Source organism: Platalea leucorodia, assembly GCF_965183815.1.
Source record: "Platalea leucorodia genome assembly, chromosome: 5".
NCBI classification, from domain to species: Eukaryota; Metazoa; Chordata; class Aves; order Pelecaniformes; family Threskiornithidae; genus Platalea; species Platalea leucorodia.
In genome coordinates this window covers 23,417,685-23,435,253 of record NC_138827.1, presented here as the reverse complement: position 1 = coordinate 23,435,253, position 17,569 = coordinate 23,417,685, and the positions used below count along the sequence as shown (strand labels likewise).

General features: G+C 37.0%; 1 protein-coding gene across 1 annotated transcript in view; it reads left to right on the top strand.

The window, feature by feature from the left end:
• The window catches only part of EFCAB7 (EF-hand calcium binding domain 7), a 29,170-nt gene extending 13,286 nt beyond the window's left edge, over positions 1-15,884 (top strand). Inside the window, exons 7-14 of the mRNA XM_082311769.1 lie at positions 3,480-3,621; positions 5,611-5,720; positions 6,718-6,875; positions 7,078-7,211; positions 9,349-9,497; positions 11,383-11,592; positions 14,250-14,357; positions 15,456-15,884. Coding sequence (XP_082167895.1) covers positions 3,480-3,621; positions 5,611-5,720; positions 6,718-6,875; positions 7,078-7,211; positions 9,349-9,497; positions 11,383-11,592; positions 14,250-14,357; positions 15,456-15,530 — 1,086 coding nt within the window. The 3' untranslated portion in view covers positions 15,531-15,884. The remainder of the gene's footprint in view (positions 1-3,479; positions 3,622-5,610; positions 5,721-6,717; positions 6,876-7,077; positions 7,212-9,348; positions 9,498-11,382; positions 11,593-14,249; positions 14,358-15,455) is intronic.
• The last annotated feature ends 1,685 nt before the right edge of the window (positions 15,885-17,569 follow it).

Sequence of the window (17,569 nt, the reverse complement as noted above, 5' to 3'; positions counted from 1 at the left end):
ACAGGTTTGTACAAGACAAAGTGTTGAACTGAAGTTCTTTGCTTTAAACATAGGAACAATTCCTCTCACAAACATTGTGTTTTATTTTGAATTATGCATAAGTGTGTGGACTATTCAATAATAACTTACATTGGTATAGCAATAGAAGGCATTATTTGGGCAGTGACCAGCACTGGCAGCAACAGGTAGTCCCTAACATTTCTTTATGATTAACATTTTTAATACAAACATTTCCCACTATGTTAGCTATTACTCGACAACTTTTGTTATGCACTGAAGTGACATACTAAAATCAAAACAGAAAAATCATCTTTTAACTTCCCAAGTTTACATACCTGTTTGTAATTTGACATGGATAATTTAGAGAATATAGCACCACCTTACGCCCTCTGCAAGAATAACAGTTTAGTATTTGATTCCTAAAGCACTGTCGAACTTTTGCTTACTGTTGCTCACATCTTAACCTGCACATTTTATTTTGAGATATTTTCCCTGCTTACTTGGATTGTTTGGTGTCCCTGTTGTAACAATGTCCACCTGAATGCGAAACTGCAAAAAAGATAGTCTTTCATCTGAAATAACAGCTAGAAAAACGGAAGGTAAACAAACAGGACAAAGCTACTCTCCATGGACTATCTGTGAGATCATGGTTTGAAGACCACTGCCACAGTGAGAAAGGGGGAATAGAACGTGGTTGTTAGAGTAATTTTTGCACGTGAAAATTGTCACTGTATCTTTGTTAATAGTTATAGCACATTTGGACTGCTGTTTAAAATTATATTATGCTCTCCTATGTCTCAAAGAACAGCCATTTTGCTTCATTAGCATACCTTTTGACTTAGACCTTTGTGAAATGTCATTCATTTTTCTAACAGTTTTGTAAGGTATTATGCTTAGCGACTAAATGAGCTAACAACCAGTTATCTCAGCTGTGTCAAGTTTTAAGGAAAAATCTCAATTTGCTACATACGGACTTTAGACGAAGTTAGGAGTCATGCAAGTATTGGAATAAACAGTTTATTGAGAATGGAATAGTACTAGAATGATTTAACAGACTGAACTATGTATTTGAATTCTAGCACTGACTTATGCTGACTCTAATGTTAATATCAACTCCCATTATCCACTTATTTGACTGAGAGAACCCTATCTTTTGCTTAACCTTTAACCCTCACCATTAAGTTCCAAGAACTTTCTGTCTCTGTTCTCTTCTTTGCTAATTATCCTTTGTGATTTGACCCCTTTTGTGTATCCCATCACTAGAAATCTAGTTTCATGGATAAAGATCGGTATAAAACTTTTAGCTGGCCCTGTTAATTAGGTCTATACTGCTACATAAAAGGTGGCCAGGGACTGATCTCTGACTCTGGACCAAGTAGCGTAGGTAGCTGCACTTCCACAAGGCTTAGGCCTAGCACCCTCTCAAGCAGACTGTATCCACTTTAAATGGCACTTGGCTTGCTTTTTTTCCTAGCACCCATGTGGTAGTGTTGTGGGTTTAAGAAATCTTATTTTCTAGTGCCATTCATAATCTTATATCTCTGCATCGCAGCCAAGAATACATGTTACAAGCTGTGGGGTAGGTCATGGCCTGGAGTGTGCAAGGCTGTAAAACCTGATGGGATGATGTTGACTGTGTAGGTGACAGAAAGCCAAATCGAGTGCAGTTACATCCGTATTCCTTCTTGAAAGTGGCGCCTGAAGTGAACAATCCTTTGAACTGTGTACACATTTGCTTGAAGAGTGTAAGTTATAATCATCTGAAACAGAGCCAGGGAATGAGCTAAGAACTAAACAGTATGGATGACAGGGTGTTGAATGCCTCACCTTGCTTCTTGCTGTCTTTTATTTCGCAGTGTAGATGTAGATGGTGTGATGAGATCATTGTTCCTCTAACAGCATGCTGTTCCCTCTGCATCTCTGATGGCAGAGAAGATAGGTTTCACGAAGATCCTGGATCCAACATGTTATCTTAACTGGAAAAGATTATGGGAGGGGAGGGACTTGGATATTAGTTTCCATCAGGGATTGGGTGTCCCACTTCCTTTTAGACAGCTTAATTGATCTTCGTCTTTTTGATAGTCCATGCTGTGAGGAAGTATGTGTACTTTTAAAGTCTCTTAGAACTTCCTTAGCAAAGTCTTAATTTTCTTTAAAAATCTCAAACCTCCGAAGAACAGTGGAAAGCGAGTTGCAAAGTATATAGTATTTGTACTTAAAAGTACTTCAAGGACTGAAGGCTTTTAAATCCATGAATTCCTGAGTAATTTATATTCTTAAGAAATGTAGAGTTCTGAATGGAGAAATCTAAACTCAGGATCAGTGCTACGTGTATTACCAAGTGTGTTACTTGGCATCCTGGGTGTGTGTACACTAGCAAAGTCCAGTTCTTGCCTGACACCTTTAGGTCATTGACTGTAAAGTACCATCAACTGAGTGTGAATGCATTGTAACGAGAACTGATTCTTTAAGAGGAGAAATGAAATGTAGCACTCTGATGAAGACTGACCTTAGATGGTATCAGCCTCCTTACTGGGAGTTGCATGCAGACCTCTTTTTTTACAAGCTCTCTTCTCAAATCTGTGTTAGCTTACCTGTTACATTGAACACTAAGCATAGGTACAGCCACCTGGACAGAGCTCTCTGCTGAGATTACACTGAAAGATTCCTTCTGCTAGGCTCTGCTCAAAAACATTATCTTCCATTGCTAGGAAAATGACTAGAAATGATGGACTTAATCCAGACCAGGGAAGGCAAATCAAGAATGTCTTCTGTTTCTGAAGGCATGCAATATGTCTATAAGGACTTTTATTTTTATTTTGCTAAAGAAATATCATTCAAATGATATTTGAAATTGAAAATTGGGACTTGCTGTTTAAAAAAAAAAATGAAGCATGTAGCTGTTTTAGCATCTCTGCAAAATCATGGCTTCTCTAGGAACCATATTATTCACAAATACAGCAGTTTTCAGTTTATGTCTTTCCAATAGCTTTGACAGAAATCAAGAAGAACCACTTAATTTGACCAGTACTTATGTTTGTGATTTGTCTGAGCAAATAACTCCTCATTGTTCAGCTAATCAATTATGTTCTTTGCTTGATTGGCCTGATGGAACTAATGTAGCAAAATTCCAGTGTTTCAGTGGTAAATCACACAGTTCAGAAAATTTCATGAGTTTGAATTTGATTCTTCATGGCAATTCAAATTTCATTTCAACTATTTGAGCATTGGGGTAATCTGTATGGTTTTCAAGCATTTTCACAAGTGAAACAATGTTACTAACTGCTCTGCAAAAAACTGACTACAAAAAGGACTATTTGAGAAGATTAATTTAAAAAAAAGGAGTAGAAGATCAGTGCTGTGTCTCGTGGTGTATTTTATGCAGGATTTAATAAATCATCGAATTATTGTATTTCAGAGAAGGTGCTTTTATCTTGATTAAACATCAAGGCAACATCTAATACTTGCTTGGTTTCCAGGAATGGCAGTGTGCACAATCCAAAGGATGCTTCTACTTAGAAGAAGATGGTGAAATCATTAGTCACAAGTACAAGTTGCACTTACCTCAAAGGTCTACAGTATGTATTACCATCAAGCCTTTAAATGTTCGTCAGGTAGAAGGTAAGTGTGTTTGTATTTCTTTGGAGAATTCTCCTCTATAAAAAATATTTTTTCTTCTGCTGATACATCTCTCCATTTCTCACTTGCAATACTTTGCAATATTGCGATATAGCGATACTTTTCTCTGTTGACAGAGTCCTATTAAAAATATAACTTAACTTGTCACACTATTTTCTGCTTAGTCATTTTGTGCTCACTGCTTGGGCAGTGAAAATCAGCTAAGTCCATTATTTTTCTCCCTTTACTCAGTCAACCTCTTAGATTATTTTTGGCCATAGATTTGTGAAGTCTTATTACAAAATTCAAGTGTTAGCACTGTTAGCAGTATCTCTCTTTAAGGTGTTAATGCACTTTGTGGGAAACAACAATACAAAACTTAGTGAATATTCTCCACTTCAAATACTTTTGTAAATACTTAAAATAGGTTATGGCTTCTTATGGCAGTACGGTATCTTGATGTTTTAATTATGAATTTTGTCTGAGGGATTTAGAGCTTGGTTTGCCTATTTTAATTTTTATCTTAAAAGAGTGAAGTCCAGCATTGGAGCCACCTGAGATTAGTCAGCCTTTGTGCTCCTTTTTTCCAAATGCTGTTGGCTTTGTTCTCTCCAGTGATTTACCAAGGAGCTTTATCTAGTTGCTACATTGGAATTATTTTTTCCCCAAGTAGATTATTTCCTCTTTAATCCTGTGAACAGGAGCCATTAGATCCCAAACGTGTTTTAGAGTCATCTGGACTGGCTATTGTGCTGCAGGTTGGTAATTGATTCTGATTGAGGTTGGTAATAAAAACTTCACTGCAAATAATTGACAGAAAGTAGCCATTTTGCAGTTACTACCTGGCTGAAATGGGAAGCTGATCAACAGACTTCTAATGGTGAGGAAACGTGGTCCGATGCTAACAGATTTGAGTAACAGAATGTCTCAAGTGTTCTGCTCATAACTTTTCTTTTTTCATGTGGCACCCTCTTAAACTGTGCCTTAGAATAGTTCTGCTGCAGGATTGTCCAGACATTCTGTGTACCCAAAAGAGTACTTACTTGTCTTTTGTAAAAAAAATTCTACTTTGCACAACATTATTGTCCTGTATATAGAAGTATCTTTGTGCTTTGTTGTGAAGAGGAAGGCATAATACTAGTATGTAAGGAAAGGATTGATGTTAGCAGAGCAATTAACTTTTTTATGAGAAATCAAAAATATCTTCAAATTTTTAACAAAGTTGTGTGGTGTGTAGCCATTCTTTAGTATTCTTGACTCCTAACTGTAGAAAAACTAAGCCCCTGCATTCATTGTTTTGCTGTGGTATGATTAACTTGAAGACCACTAAATAGCTCATTGATTGATTGCCCTCAGGAACTCAGTAGTTACAAGAAATCAAAGAGGTTCAAATGGCAGCCATTTAACATATGTAAGACCAGGCCTCCATTCCAATCCAACCTAAGACAAAGAAAGAACAACTAGTGATCCCATGTAGTGGGAATCTTGCTATTTAAATCTTAAAAATAATTGAAACGTATACTTCTGAGATTTACATCTTCTGCCATCCCTAGCTTTTGCATATAATCTGTGTTTCCAGTCAACGTGAGTTTAACAATGTTTTGCAGAACTTCAGAGGAGAATATGATATAATTTTGCTAACATCATTAATTGCAAGTATTTAGGAGCCTTGATATAAAGAAAAGTAATAAATAATAATGTTCTACTAGTGGTAGAGAACAATGAAAATAGCTTCCTTAACTATCAAAGGTTTTAATATTAGAACTATTAATAGTAATCATTATCTGTAAGACAATCACAAGACTTGGAACAATTTATCTGATCGACCTAAATAGGAAGGAAATCCCGATAACATATAATGGATTCTTTTTTCCATCTTACATTAACAGGGATCAATATTATAAATACCATGGAAATATCTACTTCGGGTTCAAAGAAAAACAATTTTGTGCCATTATTAAGCATTTGTGTTGGGAACGTTTTTCTTTTTAGGAAAATCTTGTCATTGGTTGTCAGTGGATACAGCTTTGTATCTTCTGAAGGAAAATGAAACCCAAGAAAATCTACAGCTTGTGAGCTTTACAGAACAACAAAACAAAGAGGTTAGATATTTTTGTTGTATTCCTATTTTAATTGTTACATTTTTAGTGTGTTAATGCTGCATGGGTGAGTTCCCAGTGTTTGGAAGGAATTCAAACTGTACCTAATCAGACTAACGGAGAGAAGAAACACTTGTTCTGTGCATGTTCCCTTTCAAAACTGGCAGAACCTACACAAGGTAAGATGTAATACTGTCTTAGTTATGCCCTTTGGATGGGCTGAATTGCAAGCCACTTGTATAGAAGTTTAATGAAATTCCTGTGAGGACCATATTATCATGTGGTGTGTTGGCAAGTATCGCTGAGTTACTGATTATCTGTATAGATACTCTGTGGAAACTCACTTATATTCCTGCACCTTTAAAAACAAAAGTTCAAAGGTAAAATTTGGTAAAAATGTCCTTTAATTTTCTTTCTCCTTGCCATATATATGATTTTGAACTTCATAGTGCACAGAATATTCTTATCCTATGGCAGAAATAAGGGAGGAGAAATGGTAGCATTAAGTTACTTCCCCCTTCCGAGCCACAGGGAACTTGGCTTGCTTCTTAAACCCACATCACTTGTGACTTTTTACATAGGAAGTTTTTGTTGCTAGTGTGAACAAAGCTGATATATCAGGGAGGAAATTAAAAACTCGGTGGGTTTTGTCAGCCTGCTTCTGGCTGTTTTTGTTTTAAAGTTTAACAATTAAAGAGTGTTACAAATCTGAAAAATAATAGGACTGCTGTTAGACATTTCCAGTAATGACTGTTCTCCCCTCCTCTCTGGTCCTGTATGTTTTTTAACTTCTGTTATAACTAAGAGATTCACTAGTTTTTGTGTCTTTAAAATGGCATCACACAGCATCTTGCTGTAGACATGTTTTCTTTAAGGAAAGAACCTAGCATTACCAGTGTTTTCAAGTAATTAATCACTTTTGTATGAATGTTACTAGTAATAAATAAAGGTATCATTTGAGAAGTAACTTACAAACTTGTCTCTCTTTCTTTAAGAGTAGGTGTCTGGATGGAAAGGGGAGCTTGGATCAGGCATTTACTGGTTGCTCCCATTCACAACAGGCTGTAGGTTGAAGAAGGTAAAACCACAAATTACTGCAGAAGCAAAACTGGTGTATAGAGGTGAAGATGGAGAACTGGCTCTGACCAAAGAGTTCCGGTGAGTCCTATTCCCAAATAGGCATGGTAACTATTGCAAAAGTGTGTGCTCCAGATAACATCTAACTTTTTAAAAGCTGTATGTTACTAAAATACTGTTTGTACAGAATATTCTCAAATAGCCTGAATAGTTATCGACAATATTATGAGACAGTAAAGGAAACAGAATTATTTGGAAATAGTTCTGCCTTTTAATCTTTTAGAGCCGCCTTATTGGATATATTTGAGACAATTGATTTGGATGGAAATGGCCTTCTGAGTTTGGAGGAATACAATTTCTTTGAACTGCGAACTAGTGGTGAGAAATGTGATGAGGAAGCATGGGCTGTATGTAAGGGTAAGTTAGTTGCTGTGCTTGATACAACTAATTAAGGCTATCAATCTACTTGCAAGCTGTTGTTTATAGCATCCTACTATATATATAGTATAGAAGAACTGAGTATTTTGTAGCCTATACCAAGAACGCATGTAGATATTGTTCTCTTCTTTGTTTTTCTTTTTTTCCTTCTCCAGTCTCCTGTCCTTTGTTTTGCTTCATTCTGGTTTGTATGCCACTGACCTTCTGATGAGAAAATTCCTCCCATTGCTAATTCCAAAGTTTTGTAGGTGAAAGATTTTATAGCTGCCAAAAACTACAGGTTTTCTAATCATGGATATGGTGAATCATGGATATGGTGAATGAAGCTGTAACAGGTATTCGTTTAATCAATCTCCTTTCTGCAGATTAAGCTGATACTGCTTTCATATCTCACAAAGTGTTGAGAGGGACATTTAATGAGTGTGTATATGATGCTTTAAAAATGGCATCTAGAGCTTATGATGATTGTTTAGAAAATTAGTTATTAGAAAATGAGACACTAGAAAATGCCTATTGCAACTATATATCTTCTTTGGATGTAAGCAGCTTTTCATTAAAAATCTCTTTTGAAGGTTCATCTATGGTGCGTCAGTTTGTGCATATAGCGTTATGTGACAGCCATGACATTCTGAGACTTCCATGAGGGAGACGAGGAAGCTGACAAGACAGTTAAGACTCTTCCAGATGCACTTTGTCTTCTGTCTGCTGATACATCTCATCAATGTTACTAGACATCTTGCCAGCTTGCAGGAGCAGCGTTGGGCCACAAATGTCAATTTTAAAGAAAAAAGGAATTCTGTGGCATTGCTTTAAGCTTGCAAATGCCTTGACTGTGCACATATTTACCTCATAACAGGGCTAGGAGAATACAACCACCAGTGACTGTAGGCTGCTCTAGTAATACAGTGCATGAAAGCAGTGGTTTCAAAGCATTGGCAGTTTAGCTGCAGTGAGTGAACAAACTGGAGATTGAGAAGCCATTGGATGAAAATTAGAAGTTACTACAAGAAATATAGTTTTTCTGCAACTCATTTACGACATGCCAGTATAGCATATCATTATCTATCGGTCCATGTCACGTTTGATATAATTGCTTTGTAGGCTATGACACATTGCTTAATTTGGGCCAAAATACTTTAAATCTGGCAAGTCCTGCTAACTGTTTCTCCCTAAAACACTCTAAGATATTGGACTTTTTCCTAAATGATGGAAAGCTCATACAAAAATACTTTTCTGTGTATGAGTTTCTTGTCCCTTTCATGCCTGTACATGCTGTTCTACACTTTATGACTTTGTCAGCGTTATCCTTCTGCGCACTGGTCTCGGTATGAGTAGGAGGGGTGTATGTGTGTGTGAAGTGTATAAGAGAGGAAAGAAGAGAATATGGTGAATGTTTTACCAGGTCATTAATCAGTTGAAGGGTTCAAACGAATATCATAAATCTTGACACCAAAGTTCAAGCCATTTATTATAGCATCTGTACCCTTAGATAGATTTATTAAATTGCTAATCCCTTTTTAATAATATATAGTAAAGATTTAGCATTGTTATGAAGATGAGAAAACCATTTTAAAAAAATCTCTGACACAAGGACATTTCAATTATGTGTTTGCTGACATGAGAGTGGTCTATCTATGATATTCTATCAAGAGAGGGGTGTTAGGATTACTGGCATTTTATTGCTTTTTAGGAACTACGTAAATCACTTCTATATCAAGGACCTCAAGCACTAAGGGTGCTGGCCCCAGCAGACTTTCATTTTCCATTCCTAATATACCCCATTTTGCAAATCTCAACCACAACAGATACTGCTAGAAAAAAGAAAAAAAAAGAATCAATATGAACTCTTTCTGTTTTGAAATCTTGTTCTCTTTTGGGTTATACAAGGGGCCAGCTGTTTCTAGTCATTATCTAAAATCCACAGGGAAGCTCTGCAAAGAGCATGTATCTGGCCAAGGACATTCTTTCCCAAATAACATTGGAGAGCCTGGGGCTGCAAGATGGCTTCATCTTGTAAACCTTGTTAACAAAAGTGGGAGTTTGGCTTTGGAAGGATAAGGGATGTTTGCAAAGAGAACAGCCGTTTAAGTGCTACCGTACATTTCTTCTTAAACAGAGAATTTTGATATGAAGAAGAACGAACTAACAAGACAAGGATTTATGGATTTGAATCTCATGGAAGCCAATGACCGTGAAGGGGATCCTAGTGACCTTTGGGTCACTTTATTGTCTCTGGGCTACAATAAAGCATTGGAAATGACAGAGGTATGATAGCCATATAGCAAAAATAACTGCTTTGCATACAACTTGCTGAACATGTTTAACTGCAGTACTGTTTCTGTCTGTCATAAATTGATTTCAGTAGGTCAGCGATGCAGTCCAAACGCTGTTAATACAGGGTTTACACTATGACTTTCAGTCATTATGGTATCCTGTTTCTTAGGATAACACTGACATTACTGGAAGAGGAAATCTGCCTTTTGCTTTAGAGAAAGCCAGTATTTTGTGGGGTTGTAGAGGAAGGAATCTTAGGTTACACCCGTTGAAAGAATTCATGCACCTTGCTGGTGGGAAGTGATAAGAAGATAGTGATGGTAAACTGTGACCTGTCAGCAAACGTACAAAATGCAGCACTTGCTCTGCTTAAAAAAGTCACTTTCCTGGCCCAAGTCACAACAGAAGCAGATAATGAGAAGGTAACATTTTTTCCACATGATTGAGAATTCATAATTTTCAGACATGGCTGTTTCTGTTACTGTTGCCTTTCACAACAGTATCTGAAGGTGTTCAATAAAAAATTTTAATGAAAGGGCTTCTGGTGGCACACCGTTTACTTTACAGGACCAGGGATTATTTCTCTAATGTTTCTGTGTGCTTATAGATTTATTTATTCGTTTATTTATTTATTCATTCAGAAACAGTATCAGTGTTAGTGTTAATAGTTCTTACTAAAGAAAGAGGATATCTTTAATCAATAGAAATCATAAAAATTAAAGAAAGCATTAAATATGCAGATAATTTAATCATTCAACTTTCCCAAGAAAAGCTGATTTTTTTTTAATCATAATCTGATTATATTATGTCTTTAACTTTTGTTAAATTAAATTAGGTCAATGTAGTCACCATATAGAAACATATGTGTGTGAAACAAATATATGCGGAACCAAAAATACTCAGTATGGTAGAGAGACTTCAGTTGTCTCTCAGTGAAAATAGTGAGAGCATGGTGAATGATTTCTTAATGAGTAGCACTTTCTCCTTTTCCTGCGAATATGGTTAGCAGAGCAACTACAAAACTGTCTTTCTGCATTTCAGGCATAAGAGGGAGCTATCCTCTAAGTAAGAAGATTTGGGGAAGGTTTTTATCAAGTTAGAAATTTCGAAAAGGTATTTTGTGCCTTATACTAGCTGTGGTTTATGGCTATAGTCTTTGCTTTCCAAAGGACAAGATAGCTCTCTGAATTCTTTAGTCACTCATCTAAAAATGATGAGAAATTATAAAAATTATATCTACTTAACTTGTGTCTATAACAGAACCCTTTAATTCCTTGATTTCAGATGATTTAAGAGATTGATATTTCAGGAGCATTGAGCCTAACAAATTAAAGACAGAACTGAGAAATCCTAGTGGATTCCAATAGTCGTTTGAAAGAAACCGAGGTGCTATTACTAAGAAAATGCAAACTCCTGGTTGTTACATGTACTAATCTTAGCCAAGATACTGTAAGAGCAGACTGCTTAATGCAACATTGCAGATATTTTAAATCTGAATGAAGTGGCACAAATAGGAAGAGTGTGACAGGTAAAGGAGATGGGTTTATTTCAGCCACTGAAGTACATTCATACGTCATCTTAATTCCTATATGTTTTGCTATCCAAGGAAGGGTTTGCTGTGTTGGAGCCAAATGCACCAAACTGCATATCGAGTGTGCTGTGACTGGCATGAAAAACGTTCATTTGTCCGGAGCTTTCATTCGGTTTAAAAGATTGCCACAGCTCTCAGGTTTTGAATACTTAATATTCAGTGGCATACTTGTATTTGGGTAATTCTGCTTCACAGAATATATGAAAATACTTAGGAGCTGTGGATGAAACCTGAGAGGAAAAACTACAGATAAAGTGATGATAAACCTCATTTTCTCCATTGCAGGCATGCCCCTTTGTCATTGACATCTATGCAGAAAAATGCAAACCCAGAATTAAAGCCATGTATCTAGAGGCAGGGAGCTGGCAACTCAACAGGGCTATTTGCAAGTCTGTTGTTAATAAAGGAGAGGCCAAAGTAATGGACAGCTGTGAAAACATAATCATCTATACCTACAAAGCAGGCAGAAGAATCACTTCTGTTATTGAAAATAAGGTATGGCATGAGACTCCTGTAAGGTGCTTTGTTTTAATGTCTATTATTATTGTTCTTCCCTCCTAGCATCATTTTTGAGAATTAAATTTTCTGATATTTCTGATATCAAGTTTCTGTATCTAGTTCATTTAAAAAAAAAAAAGTGCCTGAAGCAAAGCTCTTTTTGATATATGACTCAGACTTCAAAAGAGTCTGTCTGGATCAATGTTCTTGGAAGGGACAGCTTATTGTAATGAGGCAAGCAGTTTTAAGTATCATATAGAATCTGAATATTTGTTTGTGTTCACATTCCAATTTTTTAATATTTTGATAATTATTGGAGAGATAATACGTTCATAATACCAGAAAACAAATACTAAGAACAGGAAATACAATTACAGAAAGAGCAAAGACTACAGCATTTACACTGTTTAATATTTTCAGCATGTGTAAGAAAGGAAAAGAGCAGTGATTTGCATTGATGGTGTTTTAGAAGCATATTATGGATGAATTGTTAACTGGCTAGCAGGTCTACTTTATTACTAATCCAAGTTAACAATTGTAAATGCAAGCAAAAGTGGTTGGTGAGAAGCAGAGATTTTAAATCTTTTTCATAGACCTAATGAACGTGCTGTTCATTCTCAGTTTCATTTATATCAGGAACTGTGGGTAAATAAACACAGTGCAGTAAGATGCTAAACTTAAGATGCTTTAAATCTTGAAAGATCACGGCAAGAAGTATATTTTTAAATGGACAAACATGCAAAAGGGGGTGGGTTGGTGGACTAATATTAGGACTGAATGCCGAGGCTCCTTGGAACTACAGGTTTAGATCTGCACTTCGCCCTTTAGGGTAGATATACTGGAGTTATTTATATGTTTGGGGATATGTCAGAGAAGGAGATGAGGTCTGTACTGAGGCAGCTGGATGCTGTCTGATGAAAATCACTGACCACTGCCATTTACAGCATTTAGGTTTCATAAATGCCTCTGTTCTGCGTTGAAGCAAATAGTTGCACTTCCTTGAAAATCTCATTAGAATTTGCAGACTGGAGGCTTTTTTGTATTGTAAATGTCTGGAAAGAAATAGTAGAAAGGCAGTTTCATGCATCTGTCGTCTTCTAAGCTTCCTGCAGTGCAAGCAGCTTGATTATATCTTCAGTTATTGTACTGATGATTTCAATGGAAATAATTGTTTCTTTGTTATTTCTGTAATTAAATTAAGGAAATATGCTAGTTCCTGAGGGATTCTGTTTTAGTCTTGCATATGTATTTAATCAGTGGGTGGAGGAAGGTGTCTGTCTTCTACCCCTCGCTAGTCAGGGTGTGAGCTGGGGAGATTGAAGGACATTGCATACAGAGCCTCAAATTTCTCAGGGAGTAAGCAGTACCAAGTCTATTGTCTGCCCATTTATATGCCAAAACAAATAGTTAATGAGGTATTTCCTATCATCCAAAGCACAAACTTACTATGATATATCCTCTGTGCTAGGTGAATATCTGTGACCTTGTTCCCGTTGCCATAGGTATCTTCCTGTAGAGATAATTCTTTTGTTTGCCTTTATCTCACTGCCACGTAGAAATGAGGACTTCACCAAAGTGATGCCAGAACAGCTAGATCAAAGTAATAAGCAGCTTAACACTAGATTGTGTTTAAATTTCTGCAACGGTACTGTACTTCAGGAATTACCATATTTGCACTCTGCTGTCCACAAACCCTTCGTACTGTGAACACCAGAGATAACTTTTTTTGGTTGTGTTTTGGTTTTTTATTGGTTTGGGTTTTTTTCAGGTTTTTTTTTTTTTTTTTTTCAGGTCAGTCCTTACCAGTCTAATAGTAGCTTCTTTGCTGTGTAAGGCTGATTGTGTAAAGTAACTGTGTTTCTATTCCATTTCTCAATACAGAGAGATTGTTGGATGGCATTGTCTAAATCAAACATTTCCCAGCGTGTCTGTCAAATTTAGATTTATCTGGAGACAACTGAATAGCGGGGTATAGTAGCATGTCCTTAGGTCTTGTGTCTGAGTATTGCCTGGGATAAACTGGTGGTTAAAGAATTTTGCTACCCAAGCTTTCAGTTTTATATATTGGATCCTTCTTGCATAGCTTTAGCAAGAGCATCTGCTCTTCAAGTAATTATATGAATTTTGTCAAATATTTTTTAAAATCTCTATTAATGAAGTCTTCAGAAATGGCCTGTAAGGAATGTTGCCAACAAAAATTGAGCAAGCATCTGGTGACACTTCTCCAGATCACTGTCCTGCCTCTAGTGATTTGCAGTTCAAGGACTACTTGAGACAGAAATGTTTTCTTTGTACTTAAAATCTACTATGAATTTGTCCAGTCACCTTTTGAAACTATGTAAACTGTTAGAATCTGTAACATTCTCTGGCAAATAGTTTTCTCAATAAATGGTGTTCCCAAGTTGCATCGTAAGTGCTTAAGTTATTTCAATGAGTCTTAAATGACTTTTGACAATGGATCTGGGCTCTGATGATGCTAAGGTAGATTTGAAACTGTTACTCTTCAAACAGAATAGACATCAGCATCTTTAAAGCGTTTCTATCCTATAAAATGGCAAAGTCAGAGGAAGTAAGAGCAATGTGTAGTTGTTACATGAAGAGCAGCCACTTAACCATTAAGACTAATGGGTTCCTTCACATTTTTTCACTTGCAGTCTGAAAACAAAGTGATTATTCATGTCAACAATGAGCAGAGTAAGAACTGCCTAAGTAATAGGGGACTTACTGTTTTTGCTGTGGAAGTGGCACCAAAATCCATGATGGTAAGATTTTTATTGTTTAGCCAACTTAAAATATAAGCAAAAAGAAAAAAATCATGTGACATCTTTACAGTTTCCTTCTGCAGGTCTTTTATCATGATAATGAGCATGTGGATAGTGGCATCTTCATCACCAGTACAGATCAGATATAGTTCTTGATATTTCAAAGCTGAACATGTACTTGATGTATCCATGTTTCGCTGTGCAGATTGCTATAAAAGTCCGTTGCTGTTCAGTTCTTTATACGTGTGCCTGTTTGTCCATTCAATACATGTATCATTTACTAATATTTTTTAATATTCTTTTTCTAAGGCTGTACTTTTTTTTTACTTAGCAAATTTTAATGAGATATATAGATGTCTGTGAGAAACAGATCAAGCAGAGATAAACACATATCTATCTATCTATCTATCTATATGTATTGCACTCGTACACACAGTGTGATTTGCAGATGGCTAATTTTTTTTTAAACTTGACTTATGGATCATGTTTAGCCGCAAGGCAATTTCATCTGCTGATCCTATTCCAGAGCTGGGCAGGCTTTAGTTAAAATTCTAAATGAGGGTTCTAAGGGATAGAATGAGATTGAAAACGCATTACAAATGCCGATGATCTTTTTCTCCATTCATTTATGAAGCAAATCCAGTTTTTATTACTCTAAAAGTAAGGTCTCTTTCTTTAAAAGAAGACGCATCCAAACTATTTTATATTTCACAGCTTTCCCGTGTGAATGCAGTCAAACCCATTGTAAATGGATACAGTCTCATGACACTGGTAGGGTTGGGGCCTATTCTAATATTGATGCTGACACTTAACATATCTATGGTCTGATCCTGTAAGGTGGTTTATTAATCTTAATTTTGGCTTCATTCAGTATAAATTGTAGGCTCAGTGTCCCTTATGGATTTTTTTGCTGTCGTGCAATTAAATTCAATAGTAAGTTTTGAATACCAGCTGTCATTATAGATGCTGAATGTTTATCATTTAATGTTAGTGATATAAGTACTGAAACAGTTCATTTTGCTTACATAGCACTTCAGGTAGCATACCTGCAGTTCTCCAGTAAACAACTGTTTTACCTGTTTTCTCTCTTCTGTACAGGTTTCTCAGCATGTGATGCCACTGAACGAGCAGGAAGAATGGCTTTATAATTGTGTGCATTCCCTCTTACGTTAAATGTTCTAGTTAGAGGGCTGTTTCTTGGTAGCATTCAGACTAAACCAGGAATTTTTTTTGGCAGCTTCTAGACAATTTCTAGTCTTGTCCTTCTCAAAAAGCTGGCATACATTTATACTTCACAGAGTTTGATTTGTTAAAGCCAATGAATCACATAAGTACTTACTTATTTCTGGTATCACACTTCTGCTAATGGCATTTAAGAAACATGTATAGTGACAGCGTAAGGATGGAATAACTGTAAGTATGTAAAATCCTTTGACAGAGTAGAGTATTCATAATATACTGTCTAACGAAATACATTGGCATGAAAACATTGAGGCGCAATAAAAATTAGTGCTGTTCAGTAATATAGCTGACTGTTGTAATATAATTGTGTTTTATAAAGGCTAGTTTCCCTAAACGTGCTCTTATTTTCTATAACATGTTATGGAGTTGCATCACATGCTGGAACTGTTTCACTGAGGAGAAACTTGCTTTGTTAAATTGGTCTGATGGGTTTCTCATTAAATACTCTTGTGGTTTTGACATGAGAAGTATAAAGGGGTGGGGTTTATGATTTTGTTTTGCCACCTGATAAAGGATTTGGTTCTTTCACTTTTTTTTTTTTAATTTTATTTGCTTTTTTTGGCATTTGATGATAATACTTATCTTACACTTGTTCTGAATAATTACTGTTTTTATACACTTTTGTATAATATAAAATCTGCCTTTTCATATGCGATAAGGAAATAACGTTATTTGAGGAAAATGAAGGTTTTGTTTTAGGCTCTTGACTGTTAACGGCAATTAATTATTTCCAGGGCAGCTGAAATAAGGAGACTGAAGTCCACCAAGTTTAAGCTGCAATAGCAATGAGAAACAGCTTTGAGGTACTAAAAATATTCAGCCTATTATGTTTTTCTAGTTCATATAAATGTCTGTTAATGTGGAAAAAAAATGATGACCCTGGTCACTGGATGCTTGAAAAGTGTCTGAGTTTAAAATAGACATTAAATGTACGTGACCTCATCTGCCAGCAACTCCTGCGCTCTGCTGTCATTCTGCTGTAATCGTACACTGGGCAAGTAAATGTCAGTTACAAAATGAGAGCTCTGCTAGCGGCCGGCTGTGATTTACGCACCTCAGCAATTGGTCCTCAGGCAGGTTCACTGGTGATCTCTTAGTTTTCCTTTCTTAACAGGTACAGGAGAGATCATTTTCATTTTCAGAAATATCTAGAAGAAGTTGAAGTTGTAGTAAGAGGCCCCACAAATATTTGGTACTTTCTAGCAAACAACTGAGCTCTGTAAAGGCTGCCTCAGGCAAGGTGTGGATACATCAGAAGTTCCTAGCTACATCTCTAAGAAGGAGCTGGGAAATAATGAGACGCTCTATGTGTACAGTAGACAGTACAAAGTGAGCACTCCATTATTTGCATTTCTTTTGTTTATAAAATCAGTCTTGTAAGATGTGGCAGGAATCCATATGGCTCTCCTCCTGCATTTTAGGAAAGGAACAGTTAAAACTGGAAGAAGTACTTAGCTGAGAAATCATTGCACTTGAAAAGACTTGGGTTTGTTGCAGGTAGGGTCTAGTTTAACATGACACAGCAATACAGAGCGGAACCTTTTTTTTCTGAGCCTCTTGCTGTAATTTGAATTTCTGGAATGTTATCTTTCTTTCGAGGATTAGAGCTACACTAACAAAGTGCAGCTTCTTCGCGGCTTTGCTAGTGCTGGCCTTCCCCGGCCGCCCTTCTGGGGACATCGGGTGGGTCTCCTTCTTGTGCCGGGGGGTCGCTGCGGCCCGGGGTGCCAGCGGCTGGCTGGACGTGCCTGCGGTGACGCCCTGCTGGTGGCCGTGGGGACGCGGGGCCCGGCCCCTGCGAAGCGCCAGGCCGTGGCGGTGCTCGGTGCTGCGCACACCGCACCAGGAGCGAGCACCTCCCTCGTCCTCGCCCCGCGCGGCGCCCGGCAGCGCAGCGTCCGCGTCCTCCGACAGCTCCCGGCGCGGCGGCAAGGCCGCCGCCGTCGTCGTCGCCTCGCCTCCTCCTTACC